The following is an 18,622-nucleotide window of genomic DNA, read 5'->3' on the forward strand; positions in this document are numbered from 1 at the left end:
AACTTGCAGCGCTTTCCCTGGGGACTGTGGGGAATTAAGTCGTCCTCAAAGACATAATTATTAGATGTTCTGACTGTGTTGAACAAAATGGCTATCTCAAAATTTTGATCCGGTGACTTTGGGAAAAAATGAGCGCGGGAGGGGGCCTAGTTGCCCCCCTCAATTTCTTGGTCACTTAAAAAGGGCACTATAACTTATAATATCCGTTCGAATGAGCCCTCTCACGAAATTCTAGGACCACTGGGTCGATACGATGATCCCTGGAAAAAACACGCATCCGTGATCTTTCTTCTGGCAAAAAATACAAAATTCCACATTTGTGCAGATAGGAGCTTGAAACCTCTACAGTAGGGTTCTCCGGATTTTCATTAAGATTCTATTACTTTTAGGGGGTATTTCCCCCTTTTTCGAAAATTTTCTCAGGCTTGCAACTTTTGATCGGACTAAACTTCATGAAACTTATATATTCGAAATCAGCATAAAAATCCAATTCTTTTGGCGTATCTATTTGTATCAAAATTCCGTTTTTTAAAGTTTTGGTTACTATTGAGCCGGGTCGCTCCTTTTTAACAGTTCGTTACCACCAACTGTTTGAAAGCTCATAATTTTGGAGTCAGCGCGAGAAAACGTGTCTATTGAAGCTATGACATTCAAACTTCTTTTAGCTTCTTTTTTTTATTTGGGTCGTAAAGAAATTGAAACACAAGGGCAATTATTTTGTCATAAAGAATGAAGGTATCCTTAAGACATCCAAATTCGACGCATTCCGGGCATGAATTTGCTGTTTTTCGCTTTTTTTTTGAATTTGCGACGCCCATTTCGGTATATTGGATTCAAGCAGTATTCTGTATAAGAAACTTGTTTTTTTTTTCGTATAAGTAAAATTCAAAATCGAACAAAAATTTATTTTTGGTGTAACTTTGAAACTTCTAGTCCAAATGAAGCTTCAACTTCAAGTTTTTGTTGATTTATTTGGATAAAAAGATTTGGAAAGCATTCAGGGATCACTTATTTTCGGGGAAAATTGGACGCTAACATAGAATATTACAAATCAATTTCATGGAAGTCCAAACTTGTTATAGGTGAGCCCAAGTTCAATCCTTGGAGGGAAGAAGCATCAGGTGAGGCTTATGGGGTTTGGTAAAAACACGAACAATATGGATTTCAAGGCTGAACGTGTTCTAACTTTTCATAATCGGTCCTCCAGACCTGTCTTGGTCCTTACCCAATAATTAGTGAAGACAAGATTGTGCAGAAAAAGATGCGACAACACATAAGCTATATAATTATGATAAGTAATATATAGTTATGATAATATAATTATGATAAGTAATTATGTTCGCTTTTACACATTTAACTCTTATCGAGACAACTATGATGTTGAGAGACTCATCACAGAGCTCTACCAGCTGTGTCGATTAAGAGGTAAAAAACTTTTCATTGCCCTATTTTGTCTTCTACTTTATCTTTTATTGTTTCTTTCGACTTGCAAATTAGCTTTAGCTTTAGGTGGATTCTTCCTTTGGTTTTAATTCTGACTTGTTGTGCTTTCGCCTGCTCTTAGGAGTGCTTGAAGTACTTGGCCACATGTGGCTTGGTGCTGCAGTGAGTTGTTAGTAGTAGTTTGAATGCTTTGTACCATTTCAAAGAGCAAGTCGCATTCTGTTTAATCTCTTCTTTTTGCCTTCTGAAACTACGTTCTCAATTCTCTCTCTTAAGAACGGCTCATGTAACCATGATAATTTATTCATTCCATTTCTAATTATTTAAGGTACATGCAAGCCCTGTACTGTCTGCACGCATGGTTACGGTGCAGCTCGGCCCTGTTCGCCTTTCCATAATACTTTATGCAGAACCTGCCCTCATGGGACCTATAATAATATGCACAGTACCACGTCAGGATGTATACCATGTACACAGTGCAAAGAAAGCCAGCATATTTTGCACCGTTGCACACATATTCAGGACACAATTTGTGCAGGTTTGTTTTTCTCGATTATGTTATTGAACATGTAAGGAACGAATTTGTGATGACACTGAATCCCGGGTAGGCATGTCTCATTTGATATGACTCGAATAGCATTTTTTTTCTTTTTTTTCTTAACGAAAGCAGTATGCCGTTAAAGTTGAAATATATAATCTAATGTAAGAAATGTGTTGTCGCCTCCTCGTCTTTCCTTCCCATCCTAAGACTAAAATGTAACTGGCGCTTCACTAAAAAAGATGTATTTTTTTTATCGTCAATCCTTCGGGAATAAAAGTGGTCATTCTTTTGAAAAAGCGCATTCTAAAAAACTTCTGGGAGGATTTAAGGGGCCCAGAAAAGCTTTCAACACCCCTAAAAGCATAAACGGCTGCGCTGCCTCCTCAACCTCTGGTTTTGACCATTAAGCCTCACTAGTGCTTTACTGGAAATGTTTTAAAGTTTAATACAAAAAAAATTGTAATTAAGGCACGTGCCCAGGTTGTTTTTTTTTCGGTGGCGTGCCAAAAGTTATTTTATCTTTTTTATTTTTTTTTTGGGGGGGGGGAGTAATACAAAACAACTATCAGTTAATAATTTTTAAAAAAAAATTACCAGGAATTAAAGAAAATTTAGGATTTCATGGGTAGGGTTCTGAGATCCTCTAGGCAAGGCCGTATCCAGGGGGGGGGGGGTTATCCGGTTTGACCCCCCCCCCGAAATTTTTGACCGAGTCGAAAATTAGTCTAAAAAATTCCTGTAAAGACAAAACCTTACCAGAAAAAAATATGCTCCCACACTAAATCCTATTGCATTTTGTGGGTTAACGGTTCTGATCAGCTTACGCAATTAGGTAACCTTAGGTAACCCCATGTTCACCTGACCTTGCATAGTAAATTAGGGTTAATAATATGCGCTCTGATCAGCTTACGCAAGTAGGTAACCCCATGTTCACCTGACCTTGCATAGTAAATTAGGGTTAATAATATGCGCTCTGATCAGCTTATGCAATTAGGTAACCCCATGTTCACCTGACCTTGCATAGTAAATTAGGATTAATGGACGCTCGAGGTATGGTATAAGAGAGTGCAAGATTGTCAGTTCAGTTCAGTTCAATTTCGGACTTGGCTAAGAGAAGAGTGATTTTCAACATGAAGAGGAAGTGTGACATTACGTCGTTTTTTGTGCCCAAGCGGACCAGGGATGTTTCTGGCAGTGGCATTAGCGGGACGTCTGTGGAGCATTCGTCTACATCTGTGGATCTGAAGGGCACTGGAGCCATCGTTGAAGCTTCTGAATCACGCACACTGGAACCAACCACGACGCACTTGCATCAACCCAGTCTTTGTCGTTGTTTGCAAATGACATCGGTCGTTTTGTCAACAAATCGTCCAGTCTCGATTCAAATTCTAAACTTCGTTTGCTGAAGAGCCCTTGGACTCCTGATATCTCCTACATTTTTCCAGTATCCGAAAACGGAAGCTGAAGTTTCAGTTATCTTTGCTTGCTCGTTTCAGTTGGCTGTCCTACTCTCCATCTGAGGACGCTGCTTTTTGCAGATTTTGCGTTCTGTTCTCGTCAGAGACAGCTGGCAAAGGCTGCCACCAGCACTTGGGGAATCTAGTCACCAAACCTTTCAGGAACTGGAAGGATGCAATAGAGGGATTCACAGCTCACCAACAAGCAGAGTTTCATAGAAACTGCATCGTATCGGCTGAAAACTTCATTTCTGTCTCGGAGAAAAGGCAGGACAATATCGTGCACCAACTAGACGCGGCGAGGAAAGCGCAGGTTCAAGAAAATCGCCAGAAGTTGCGACCAATTGTTGAGACGGTGATATTTTGTGGGCGGCAACAAACAACTTGCCCTTCGTGGTACCAACGATTCCGGCCCCATTTCGGTCTCGGATCCAGAACCTTCTCACAATGATGGCAACTTCCGAGCACTACTGCGGCTGAGGGCGAGACACGGTGACGATGTTCTGAAGAACCACCTTCTTTCTGCGGCCGGAAATGCCACATATCTTTCTCCCATCATCCAGAATGGTATTATCGCCACATCCGGGGAACTTCTTCAGCAGTCTATTGTGGAAAGAGTAAACGCAAGTCCATGCTTTTCGGTGCTTGCCGATGAAACGGCGGACGTTTCGAATACCGAGCAGCTGTCTGTTTGCGTCCGCTACACTTTCAAAGGGAACTTGCATGAGGACTTCCATGGTTTTACCCCAGTTTCTGATTTGACTAGGCAAGGTCTGGCTTCATCAATCCTGCAATTTCTCGAAAGCCTTGGTCTTAATCTAAACAAGATGGTTGGTAAGGGATATGACGGTGCAGCAGCGATGAGTCGGCATCTTAGGGGTGTCCAGGCTGTTATACGTGAAAAGTATCCGAAGGCGCTTTACGTCCATTGTAGTGTACACAGTTTGAACTTGGTCATCTCTTCTGTATGCTCTATTCTGGCGTTTAAGCATTTCTTCGGTGTCTTGTCACAAGTCTGCAGTTTTTACCATACTTCCCCACTCAGGACACAAAATTTAAAAGAGAAGATCACGAAATACTACCGGATTCGAGGAAACATACTTTAACCGGACTCTGCGAAACAAAATGGGCGGAGCGCCATGATTCAGTCGTACGTTTTCTCGAGCTGTACTGACCAATCCTGCGATCCCTGGAATCTCTTGAAGAGAACTGAAATGCAGAAACTTCTGCAAAAGCGGCGTAGTTGCTGGACACGATGAATCAGTCGCAATTTGTTGTGTGTCTCCATGTGGTCAAAGAGCTTTTCTGCCTTGCGCTGCCATTGTGCAAGACTCTTCAGTCAGTTGACTGTGATTTGGCAGCTGCATGCAGGCATGTGGAAACTGTCCTTTCAAAACCAAAGGAAATGCGAGGAAATGCTGCTACTGCTTTCACGTCTATTTTCGACGAAGCTCAGGACTGGAGATGACGACGTCCTAAGTCTATGCGACTTAGGACTGGAGATGACTCTTCCAAGGACGAGAGGTGGCCGGAGTATGCACGCAGACGATCCAGACCCTCTCAACCACTATAGAACCTCGCTCTTTATTCCTTTCCTGGACCACTTCACTTCCGAGCTGAAACAACGATTTGTGCTTCACCAGAACATTCCAAATCTGTCCAATCTCAGCGTCCTTTCTCCTGTCAAAATTATTTCTTTCGATCTTAAGGCATTACACCCGGACTCGTCAGTTGAATTTTACGGTGATATTTGTTCTTAGCGAAACTGTCTGAAACAAGAATTTGAACTATGGCGCATCAAATGGTAGAAGATTCCCTTCTTACAGAGACCTAAATGTGCAGTGTCTTTACTTCAGGCATGCGACACTACTCTGTTTCAAAATGTTTTTCTTCTTCTGGCTTCTCTTGCGACGTTACCTGTTAGCACTGCTACTCCGGAAAGAAGTTTCTCAACGCTCAGGAGGCTCAAAACCTGGCTGAGAAATTCAACAGGAGAAGAACGATTGAGTGGCTTAGCCCTCCTTGCAGTCCATAGGGGCGTTGACATCTGCCCTGACAAGGTCATCGACATTTTCGCAGGGAAGAAAAATCGTCGCCTGGATTTCGTTTTATAGATATTCACCCTTACTTTTAGCTAAAAAAAAAGAACTAAAAAATATATAGACTACTTCTAGCCTTCTATTTGGCTTCTTTTCGCGCAAAAAAAAGCTTGTAGTATTAAACTGTATGTAAATACTTGTCTTGTTTTTGCGTTACAAAAAAAAAATAATAATAATGCGCCTTATAGATACGAAAATATGCCTAGTGGACGCGTCCTCGTTTGCAAGGAGCAGACTAACGGTCTCGAGCTAACGTAATGTTGCTCGAGGATGTTAGACAAAGTCCACGGGAAAAAATCAGGTACCCCCCCCCCCCCGAACAAAAATCCTGGATACGGCCCAGCCTCTAGGTACGTTTCTGACGTAGTCGCGGGTGCTTCATTTACAGATTACCTTTCAAAACATTTGAACTGATAATTTTATTGTTGTAAGTAAATGTGAGTAAATACGCCCTTCATTCTCAAAGTTACGAGGCAAAATTTTCTTGGTTTTTCGCATTACTTTTGTGCTAAAATCTTAGAACATTTTCTCTTGGAGCTGCGAAGGGGAGGGGGCCAAATTTTATGTATAAAGTGGGGTGCTGAGGGGACGAAAGCCCCCTTACATACAGGATCATTTCTGTTCGTCTTAAGTCTAACTTCATTCTTTACTTTTATTGTTAAATGTATGTTTGTTCTTAATGTCGTATTCAAGGTCATTCTACATTTGATGAATTAAGACTACCGCCCCCTCACTTTTATGTAACTATGCTTCAAGCAAAAAGGCTCATATAAACGTATTTAATTTTCACAATAAAATGAGTGTTCTTAAATAAGAGGGAGTCTGTCGTCACCATCAAACTGTCACTTCCCGTTAAAAACTCCCGTTATGGTAATTACATTTCCCGTTAAAACTACAGTTTTTGTAAGGAGCTGAGTAAATTCCCCTCCCCCTTCTCATTCCTTATAATTTGTCTGAAGTCCTTCTCACTTAAATTTAAAAATTTAGGCCAAAAAATGCAATTTTTGAGGCTCAGGCACTCCTCCTCCAAACCATAAAAAGACCCACCACCTCCCCAGCAATAGTTAGTGCGTAACCATACACTGCTGTACATAAATTAATCAAACCTCAAATGAATCAACCATTTAAAAAAAGCTTAAAAACTGTTGATTATAATAACAGTAAGTTTTGTATTGATTGTATAAATTTTTAAGGGCAATTGTGTCCCCGTGGGGCATTATGATCTTTGAAACTATGAGGTAATGTAATTAGCTTTTCGAAAGTCCAAAATAGATTTATTTTTTCTCTTGATGGTAAGTTACCTTTGGATCAACTTTATTTTGCGCCACAAATTGGGAGAAACCACCACTTGCTGTAGTGTGATATGTTACTTAAAAAGAGCGCTAGAACTTTGAATTTTTGTTTGAATGAATCTTCTTCCGATATCCTACGACCCATTGTTTATTACGATCACCCCGATAAAACCAAATAAACACCCTTCATGACCATCCCTCTCGAGATAAGTGTGAAATCATATTTTTGTAGATTAGGACACGAATACGATAGGCTGAATTTCACGGTAGGCTGAAATTTATGGCATATTTCACATCAAAATTGGGTCCGTCTATGGGAGTTGTCAACCACTTTTCCAAGACTAAATACATTTTCCATTGCTAACAGCTATTGATGGTAAGTTTAATTTAATGTATTATGCATATTTGGATCGCCATGAAAAGTACGTTCTTTCGTTGTATTAATTTAAAAAACTTTTTCCACAAAATTAGTTTTTCAAAGAAAAGTAAAGAACTCCATTAAGCAAAAATGAGCTAAAATCAAATTATCTACCAAGCGTGAAACTACCACAAATCAGCATCGATAAATAAATGAAACCCAAGACGAAGGGAATTACAATAATTAACCGAGTCAAACTCAAAACGAGCAGAAATTAACATAAGTTGGGCGCAAAACCCATATGCCTTCCCAAGGCCAGAACAAAATTTGCACTTAACTGAAAAAATATAAATGTTTTTACTTTTGTAACTTTAATAAATCAAATAATATCAACATTTTGATTACTAAATATCAGTATATGTATATTAAACTGACAATGCACATTCATTTGTGTTTTTTCAGTAAAGTGCAAATTTTGTAAAGTGCAAATTTCAGTAAAGTGCATATTTTCAGTAAAGTGCAAATTTCAGTAAAGTGCAAATTTTCGTTTTTTAAGACTTTATAGTTCGGCCTGTTATTTGTGTGGTGGAGAAAATTTTTCAGCAATTTTTTTCAGGCTGGATCATTCGCAAGAAACTACGGGGAGGGGGCATTTTCAGTGAGGATGGAAATGTCTGGAGGGACCTTGACGGGGGGGTGTACTTTCCGTTGGATGAAATTTTCACGGAGGAGTTTTCCGTGAGGATGGAACACCTTTTTAAAAATCTGGACACAAATAGTACTGTTTAATTTAGTTTCATACCTCCTCTAGTTGACCTGAAATGGAAAGCTTGATACCATTCGCAAAAAAAAATCTGTTTACTTTCTTTGATAGCTTGGATACACTTACGCTATTGTAATTTGGTTAAATTTTAAGAGCAGAAATGGGAGGGTGGGCGAGGGTGAGTGGGAGTGAAGGGGGATTAGTTGCCCTTTAATCACTTTCGACTATTAAAAAGGTCATCAGCCCTTTCTATTTTCATTCGAATGTGCCCTTTTTGAAGTTCCCACGGCATCTCCTACAATACGAAATGCCCGTACCTAAGCAACAACAACAACAAGAAATAATACAGTCCACCCACTTCGACTCTTACTAAAAATAATTAAGACTTTAAAGTTGCATTTAACGTTTAAAAAGGGCGATAGACAGTTTAGTATTTCGTCAAATGCGCCCTCTTTTGATCGCGTCCACACGAACAATAAGCGCCTCTCATGTCCCAAGGGTATTAGTCAAAACCCTTACCTTAGGGTCTGTTACGGTGGTTTTTATCCTCTAAGACCGAATTTCCAGAACTTTCAACTATGTTAAACAAAATGGCTATCTCAAAAGTTTCATTGGATGTGTTTTGGAAAATGGTGGGCGTGAGAGGGGCGTTAGTCGCCTTCCAATCACTTTCGATTATTAAAAAGGGCACAAGCAATTGCAATTTCCAATTAAATGAGCCCTTTTTGAAGTTTCTACAACGAGTTCTTCTATACAAAGTGCCCTGTTATAAAGGAAAATATTAATAAATAATACATTGTGCCAACATCGTTCTTATATGCCCCAAGGGCATAACTTAATACCCTTGCCCTGAGGGTTGTGGGGGAGTGTCCTCCTCTTTACTTATTCCCCGTTTCTTGTCTCATTCTCGAGTGTCCTCGTTCTTTACTTAGGCAGCGCGATCGTGCTGCCTATGATTTATACAACAACTTTCTAAAAAAACCTTATATGCCCCCAGGGCATAACTTACAACCCTCGCACTGAGGGCTCTGAGGGGGTTATCATCCTAAAAATACCTAATTTCTACAGAACGTTCAACTACGTTGAACAAAATGGCATATCTCAAAAGTTTGATTGGATGTGTTTTGAAAAATGGTGGGCGTGAGAGGGGCGTTAGTCGCAATCCAATCACTTTCAACTATTAAAAAAGGCACTAGCCCTTTCAAATTCCAATTGAATGATCCCTTTTGAAGTTTCTACGACAGCGCTTTCAATAAGAGCTTTATATGCCCCAGGGCATAACTTATAATCTTTGCCCTGAGGGTTGTGGGGGAGTTTCTTCCTCAAAAAGATATTTTCAATGTTGAGAACAACTGCTCAGAACAAAATGGTTATCTCAAACTTTTGGTTGGATGTGTTTGGGGAACTGAAGGGCGTGGGGGGACGGACTAATTGCCCTAGCCCACTAAAGGGCACTAGCCCTTTGAATTTAGAATCGAATGAGCTTTTTCTGAAGTTTCTATGGCAACAACTTCTTCGAAAACTTTATGTTCCCCCAGGGTATAACTTAAAACCCTTGCCCTGAGGGCTGTGGTGGAGTGTCCTTCTCAAAAATATGTTCTCTATGTGGAAATAAACTACGCTGAACAAAATGGATATTTCAAAATTTTAATTGGATGTGTTTGGGGGAATGATGAGCGGGGGGGGGGCCTAGTTGCCCTTCAATCACTTTCGACTATTAAAAAGGATACTAGCACTTCGAATTTCCAATCGAATGAGCCTGTTTTGAAGTTTCTACGACAACGCCTTCTATAAACCCCTTACATGCCCCCAGGGCATAACTTAAAACCCTTGCCCAGAGGGTTGTGGGGTAGTGTCCTCCTCAAAAACATATTTTCTATCTGGAAATCAACTACTCTGAACAAAAAGGCTAGCTCAAAATTTTGATTGGATGTGTTTGGGGGACTAACGGGCGTGGGGGGGGGGGCTAGTTGCCCTCCAATCACTTTCGAATATTAAAAAGGGCCCTAGAACTCTCAATTTTCAATCGAACGAGCCCCTTTTGAGGTTTTTACGACGACCCCTTCCATATGAAGTACCCAGCTCTAAAAGAAAAAAATAATAAATAGTAGGCTAAATTGTGCCAACATCGTTCATATATGCCCTCATAGAATAGCTTAAAACTCTTGCCCTAAGGGTTGTGGGGAAGGGTCCCCCTCAAAAACATATCTTCTGTGTGGAAATCAACTACGCTGAACAAAATGGCTATCTCAAAATTTTGATTGGATGTGTTTGGGGAAATGATGGGCATGGGGGGGGCTAGTTGCCCTCCAATGACTTTCGACTATTAAAAAGGGCACTAGCCCTTTGAATTTCCAATCGAATGAGCCTTTTTTGAAGTTTCTGCGACAACGCCGTCTATAAAAACCTTATTTGCCCACAGGGCATGACCTAAAACCCTTGTCCTGAGGCTTGTGGGGGAGTGTCCTCCTCAAAAATTTAGTTTATATCAGGAAATCAACTGTGCTGAACAAAATGGCTATCTGAAAATTGTTAGTGGATGTGTTTGGGGAACTGATGGAAGTGGGGGGGGGCTAATTGCCCTCAAATCACTTTGGAATATTACAAAAGGCACTAACATTTCGAATTTCCAATCTAAAAAGCCTTTTTTGAAGTTACTATTACAGCGCCTTCTATAAAACCTTATATGCCCTCAGGGCATAACTTAAAACCCTTGCCCAGAGGGTTGTAGGGGAGTGTCCTCCTCAAAAACATATTTTCTATCTGGAAATCAACTACTCTGAACAAAAAGGCTATCTCAAAATTTTGATTGGATGTGTCTGGGGGAATGATGGGAGTGGGGGGAGATAGTTGCCCTCCAATCAATTTCGACTATTAAAAAGGGCACTAGAACTCTCAATTTTCAATCGAACGAGCCCCTTTTGAAGTTTCTGCGACGACCCCTTCCATATGAAGTGCCCAGCTCTAAAGGAAAAAAATAATAAATACTACATTGTGCCAACATCGTTCTTATATGCCCTCAGAGCATAACTTAAAACCCTTGCCCCGAGGGTTCCGGGGGAGTGTCCTCCTCAAAAATATATTTTCTATCTGGAAATCAACTACGCTGAACAAAATGGCTATCTCAAAATTTTGATTGGATGTATTTTGGGGAAAGATGGGCGTGGGGGGGCTAGTTGCCCTCCAATGACTTTCGACTATTAAAAAGGGCACTAGCCCTTTGAATTTCCAATCGAATAAGCCTTTTTTGAAGTTTCTACGACAACGCCTTCTATAAAAACCTCATATCCCCACAGGGCATAACTTAAAACCCTTGCCCTGAGGGTTGTGGGGGAATATCCTCCTCAAAAACATATTTTCTATCTGGAAATCAACTACGCTGAACAAAATGGCTATCTCAAAATTTTGATTGGATGTGTCCGGGGGAATAATGGGTGTGGGGGGGGACTAGTTGCTCTCCAATCACTTTTGATTATTGAAAAGGGTACTAGCCCTTCGAATTTCCAATCGAATAAGCCTGTTTTGAAGTTTTTACGACAACGCCTTCTATAAAAACCTTATATGGCCCCACGGCATAACTTAAAACCACCCCCCTAGGGTGGTAAAACCACCAGGGCATAACTCAACCCTTTGAGGGTTGTGGGGGAGTGTCCTCCTCAAAAACATATTTTCTATCTGGAAATAAACTACGCTGAATAAAATGGATATCTCAAAATTTTGATTGGATGTGTTTGGGGGAATGATGGGCGTGGGAGGGGGGCTTGTTGCCCTCCAATCACTTTTGGCTATTAAAAAGGGCACTAGCCACTCCAATTTTCAATTGAATGAGCCCTTTTCGAAGTTTCTACGACAACTCCTTTGATACGAAGTGCCCGGCTAAAGAAAAAAAAAACACATTGTGCCCACATCGTTCTTTACTTAGGCAGCGCTAGCGCGCTGCCTATGATATGTCATTATCTGAATTCAAAGTTTGAAGTGTTGGTTACTATTGCCACGGGTCGTTCTTTACTTACCATGTTCGTTACCAGGGAGGCTCTGTTACCATGAATTCTTTAATTAATTCTTAATTTTTAGCTTTTAATCATTTAGGTCCATTTCCTAAGTGATCCCTAGATTAATGACTGAACTGCTAAATTCAAAATGAATTTTCATCCACTCAAGCCATTTTCAGTTAAAACGAAAAATCTTATCTTGTATTGATAAAATACTGCCATTAGTACTGTTTACTATTATATATAACTACGTATACGATATAATTTGACAACCATAGGGCCCGGAAGTTGAGTAAAACCATTTTTATCAAACAGTTCGTATGAACGAACTGTAAGTAAGGAGCGACACGGCTTAATAGAAACCGAAACTCTAAGAAACAGAGTTTTGATAACAGTAGATACATCAAAACGTTACCCATATGAAAATTTAATGTTACCCGTCAAAAGTTACGAGCGTGAGAAAATTGGCTCAATTTTCGAAAAGGGGGTAAACATCCCCAAAGCGTCTCGCGGTCTTGATGAGTACTACACCATCAGATTCCACATTTCAGAGAGCTCTACTGTATAGGTTTCAAGCCCCTATATACAAAACTTTGTAATTTTGCATTTTTGTCAGAAGAAAGACCACGGATGCGTGTTTAATTTTTTGTTTTCCCAGGGGTGATCGCGTCGAACCAGTCATTCTAGCAGATCGGGAGAGGGCTCATTTGATCGGAAATCAGAAGTTCTAGTGTCCCTTTTAAGTGACCAAATAGATTGGAGGGAAACTAGCCTCCCCCCACGCCCCTTTTTTCGACAAAGTCGTCAGATCAAAATTTTGAGACAGCCATTTTTTCAGCATATTTGAAAAGTTCAATAACTAACCCTTTGGGATAACATGACCTCCCCAACCCTCTTGTTTCTGTTTGGGGAGATTTTCTGCTCTGAGATTTTTCCTTGGGGAGGGAAGTATCTGGGGTGAGCTTTCCAGGGGAACTTTGACATTGAAGGATTTTTCCAGACTTCCAATATGAAATTCTTTATATTTGTCTCAATTTGTCCTAGCTGGCTCAGTTTTATATGTGGGGGTGTTCCAAGGAAAGTTTGAACAGGGTTTGAATTTTCTGGGAAATTCTATAAGAACCATATATTCCCCCAGGGCATAACTTACAAATCCCCCCCCCCCGGGCCCTGGGTGTTTTTGTCAGCCCAGAAGTTTTTTAATATTATATTTGAACTTTTTTTAAAACAAAATCACTATCTCAAAATTTTTATCGGATGTTTTTGGGGAAAAAAGGGCATGAAGGGGGGGGGCTAGTTACCCTCTGATCTCTTTTGACTATTAAAACGTGAACCACAAATTTCAATTTCCAATCAAATGAGCCCTCTCTGAAGTTTATACGAACATCCCTTCTTATAAGCACCATCTAGCCCCCAGGGCATAACTTACAACATCTGCCCCCGGGCCTTGGGAGTTTTTGTCGACCCCAGAGTTTTTATTATCTTATGCTTGAACTATTTTTAACAAAATGGCTGTCTCAAAATTTTAATCGGATGGGTTTGGGGAAAAAAAGGCGGGGGGGAGCTAGTTGCTCTCTGATCTCTTTTGACTCTTAAAAAGTGGAGTATAATTTTCAATCTCCAATCAAATGAGCCTTATCTGAAGTTTTAGGAGCATCCCTTCTATGAGAACCATATATGTCCCCAGGGCATAACTTACAATGCCTGACCCCGGGCCCTGGGGGGGTTTGTCGACCCCGAAGTTTTTATTATCTGAGTTTTGAATTATTTTCAACAAAATGGCCGTCTCAAAATTTCTATCGAATGGTTTAGGAGGAAAAGGACATGGAGCGGGAGGGGGGGGGGCTAGTTGCCTCCTGGTCTCTTTTGGCTCTAATAAAGGGAACTAGAACTTTCAATTTTCAATCAAATGATTTTAGGAATAATTATTCTAATTACTTCACCTTTTGACTATTTTGGACATGATAGCCATCTCAAAATTTTGATTGGGTTCGTTAGGGGGAAAAAGGCATGGAAGGGGGAGGGCTTGATGCCCTCCAATCACGTTTGAATCACAATCACTCTGAAAAAGGGCACTATAAGTTATTATTTCCAATTGAAGGATCCTCTCCGAAGTTTATAACACCACCCCTTGCATATGAAGTGCCTCTGGAGACAAAAATTGGAGCCTTATGGCCTTGGGTTGATGGAAGGAGGCTAGTTGCCATCGGATCATTTTCGACTCTTAAAAAGGGAACTAGAACTTTCAATTCCTAATCATTTAAATCCCTTCCGAAGATTATACGACCACCTTTTCCGTAAAATTTTTATATTCCCCCGGGCATAAGTTACAACCCTTCCGCCGGATTTCTGGGGAGGGGGGGGGTTGGACACTCAAGTTTGTCATCTGATAATTGGAATATTTTAAACAAAATGGCTATCTCGAAATTTTGATCGGATGCATTTGGGGATAAGAGGGTGGGAATAAGAGCGTAGGGGAAGGGGCTAGTTGCCCTCTAATTTCGTTTTAATCTTACAAAGTCAACTAGAACTTTCAATCTCCAATCAAATGAGTCCCTTTTGAAGTTTATACGAGCATCCCTTCTATAAGAACCATATATGCCCCCAGGGCATAACTTATAACGCCTGCCCCCGGGCCCATGGGAGGTTGAGTCGACTCAGGATTTTTTATTATATGATTTTTGGAAAAAAAAAAAAATAGCTGTCTTAAAATCTTTATCGGATGTATTTGGGGAAAAAAGGGCGTGGGGGGTTAGTTGCCCTCTGATCTCTTTTGACTCTTAAATAGTGAACTAGAACATTCAATTTCCAATCAAATGAGCCCTTTATGAAGTTTATACGAACATTCCTTCTATAAGAACCATACATGCCCCCAGCGCATAACTTACAACGCCTGCCCTGGGCCCGGGGGGGGGGGGTTGTCGACCCCGGAGTTTTAATTATCTGATGTTTGAACTATTTTTAACAAAATTGCTATTTAAAAATTTTATCGGATGGGTTTGGGGAAAAAAGAGCCTGCGGGGTTGGTTTGGGGTGGGGAGGCTAGCTGCCCTCTGATCTCTTTTGACTCTTAAAAAGTAAACTAGAACTTTCAATTTCCAACCAAATGAGCCCTCTCTGAAGTTCATACAAACATCCCTTCTACAAGAAACATATATGCGCCCAGGGCATAACTGACAACGCCCGCCCCCTGGCACTGGGACGGAGGAGTTGTGTTGACCCCGAAGGGTCTGTTATATGATCTTTGAATTACTTTGAACAAAATGGTTATCTCAAAAAAAATTTCGGCTGTATTTGGGGAAAAAGGGCGAGGGGCTAGTTGCCCTCCGATCACTTTTGACTCTTAAAAAGGGCTCTAGGGCTTCGTATTTCCAATCGAATGAGCCCTCTCCGAAGTTTATACGACGATCCTTTCCATATAAAGTGCCTCTGAGAAAAAAAATATTGGAGCCGTATGGCCATTACTATAGGCAACGCTATAGCGTTGCCTCTGAAAGTATGTTAAGGAGAATTTTTCAGGCGGGAATCGTTCGTGAGAAATTTTCCGGGGGATTTTCAGCGATGATGGAATTTGACCGGAGGGCTTTTATGCGTGTGTGTGGGGGGGAGGGTATGTTGCATGGGAGGAATTTTCCATGGACGGAAAGAATTTTCCATAGAGAGGATCCATCTTTCCCCTGTTGGGGAAATCTGAAGTGGAAGTTTTTCAACTGAAAATAAAGAACAACAATAAAACTTAAAATGGACAGAATTATTCCGTATATGAGGGGTATCGTCCCCTCCTTAATACCCTGCTCTTTAAGCTAAAGTTTGACTTTCTGTCCTAATTTTTTAAGAACGATCTCTGAAACACAAGGGCCGTTTAATCAGAATAAGAAGTTTTTTTAAGTTCTAAAAAACTTTAGTGTTAAAAGTGAGGTATTGAGGAGGGGGAAATCTCCCTCATGTACGGAATAATATCTGTCCGTTTTAAGTTTTAATGTTGCTACTTACTTTCAGTTGAAAAAAGGTGTTATTTTTTTATTGGATTTTTTAACAGAACCAAAAGGGTTTGATGTTGGAGGGCCTGGTGCATACCAGAGGTTTGAAGACAAGAAGCTAAGGTCAGGATTCCAACTAGAACGTCATTGCTGTCAAATATAATTTTTAAATATATCTAATTCTTTTTTGAAGACTATTCTTAGAAGTTAGATAAATACTCGTAAATAATAGAAAATTATAAATGATACAAAAACAAAGAACATATCTCACGTTTCGCAAGTCGCTTAATGTGCTATCTGAAAACAGCATATCATTAGGCTCGCCATTCAGTGGTCTTTCCTAACATCATAATTGTTACTATTACAATCGAGTTGTAGCCTTCATCCCAATGCCTGGATACAGCCTTAGACTATATACACAGTTTTTCTGATTTTTTGTTTTTTTTTTCCAGCTTGACATTATTTGGGATTATAAACCAACTTTGACGAGAAATAAGTAAAAAAAAAGAAAAAGAAAAGTAAACCAACAAAATCAGCAAACTTTTGTTTATAGACTAGGGCTACATCCAGGCATTAGGACTGGGACTGGGATGTATTTGCAACGGGTAGTTATTATTATATTTGGAAAGATGTTGGATTGAATGGTATGTCTATCTTACAGCTAGATAATTGGGTAAATTTATCTTACATTTTTGTGGTTTTACAAGAGATGGTTTACAATTTTTTATTTTTGCAAAAATTAATAAATTTACCTTGCATTTTTGTTTTTTAACTTTTTCGAAGATTTTATTAATACAACATTATGCTTGGAAGAGATCTGTATTACTTCTTTTCACTTCGAGCACAAGAACATTTAACATGAGCTGCAGAGAAAAGAAGACGACATTGATGGTGATTCCCATGCAAAAAAGGATTTTCCTTGTTGTTCAAGCCAAGGGACTCTAAGCTTCCTGTATAGGATTTTCGGGCAAGGCGATTCCAATAGTACATTTATTGCTTTGATTCGACTCAATTTTTAGGGGTTTCAGACTATTTATTTTTGTTACTATGGGCCGCAGTTCGTCATTTACTAGCTTGCAGCTACCGTTGCATCCACGATAGGTACTAACTTTCACTTACAGGCAAAGGCCTAGATAGATAGTTTTCTCCAATTCTTTTTTAATATCTCTTGTGGGCACTTAAGAAAATTTAGTGGCAACCTCAGCCAGAACCAGCGGGATAGACTTCAAACCAGGGATGGCAAAACACTTTGGGACCAAAGTGTCAAAAAGGGGAAATTTGTGCGCCCCTCAAGAAGACTGGCGGCTTAACTTCAACTCAAATTCAGGAATTCTAGTTGTAACTGCTTTTTTGTGTCTTTCAGCGAGTCAGTATTTCATCTATTTTAAGCTTTTGGAAAGGCTTTGTTTTACATAAAGCGGAGAATATGATCATGTCATTGAAAGAGGAAAATCCGTAACTCACAAAGAAATACAAACCAGAAAAGCGCAAGCCCAGTTGCTCACAAAAAAATCAACTGTCAATATTTGAAATAAAATGTAAAAACCGTCCCTTTTTTCAAAGTATGACCTTTTTATACCCTAAAGAGTCCCGGTGTCTCTCAAGGTAAAAAATTGTAAAAAAGAAAAAAAAAGAAACAGTAGAAGTTCTTCTCTGGCAACAATCCTCATGACCAGATAGGATGTTAGAGGCATAGGTGACATTACTGGTGAAATAGAGGACTGAACCAGAGGCATAAAATTATATAAAACTAAAATGTAAATAGTATGCAACCTCATCAGTAGATCTATAAAATAGGAAGATGGTCAGGTTCACTTGAAGTCGTACTTTTGTCTATCTTCCAAAGGAAAGAGAGATATAAAAAGAAGACAAAATTTTTTATGGAATTATAGAACTCAGCTTTGCTTGTATGCCAAACAGTTTTATCCTTATTATTATTACTGGTTGTAAACACCGGGTGAATGAGTTCTTAGCAAATGTAAAATTAAGCTTTTTGATGACAGTAGGGTTTAGTATTTAAAATTTTACCATTATTCAAAATAAGGAATTATGTTCTGTACATATGTCACTATATTAGCTGTGGATTGTAAATGACACTATTGCCTTTGGCGTGAAGGGGTAGGGGGACCGCAATCTTGTTTGTTATGCTACAATCTTGTCTGTAATAAATACTACCTCGACATGGACACGGACTAGAAGCAAGGACCAAAGACACCTCCATCCTCGGAAAAAAAACAAATTAACTAAATTCTCGCGACCTAACACCAAATTTTCAAACTCATTTGTTCCTAACTTAAGTGAATTACTCTTCTGAATCGTAATTTTCAAACCCACTCCCGCACTCTTGGCTCTCAAATCCCCCCAAAATTGATTCACTTCGTTAAAGTCTTTATTTAGGACGCCCAAACTGTCTTCGTAATTCTAGGAGAGCGTTACCCTACCATTTTTAATACCATTTTCTTCAGCCTCTGCCGTGCTCCTTAGGACTAATTCCATCAAACTATTCGATATAACGAGAACACAACCCTACCTATTTCCTGATCAGACAGTTCATGGTAAAGAGCTGTATTTATAATTATAAATTGCAGCTCATCGTCCTCATAATTTATTGAAGTACCCCCCCCCCCCCTTCAATAATTAATGCCCTACTATTAAAGGGACTTATGTTGGCTAAAAGCCAAATGATCTGGCCCTTCT

The 18,622-nt window shown here is 39.8% G+C and overlaps 1 protein-coding gene across 1 annotated transcript in view; it reads left to right on the forward strand.

Annotated features, from left to right (window-relative positions):
* LOC148947649 (uncharacterized) overlaps positions 1-18,622 on the forward strand; it is a 185,452-nt gene that overhangs the window by 130,777 nt on the left and 36,053 nt on the right. Inside the window, exon 4 of the mRNA XM_089095969.1 lies at positions 1,772-1,981. Coding sequence (XP_088952095.1) covers positions 1,772-1,981 — 210 coding nt within the window. The remainder of the gene's footprint in view (positions 1-1,771; positions 1,982-18,622) is intronic.

Source organism: Artemia sp. Qi Xiang Cuo, chromosome 10, assembly GCF_049724085.1.
Source record: "Artemia sp. Qi Xiang Cuo chromosome 10, ASM4972408v1, whole genome shotgun sequence".
In the NCBI taxonomy this organism is placed as follows: Eukaryota; Metazoa; Arthropoda; class Branchiopoda; order Anostraca; family Artemiidae; genus Artemia; species Artemia sp. Qi Xiang Cuo.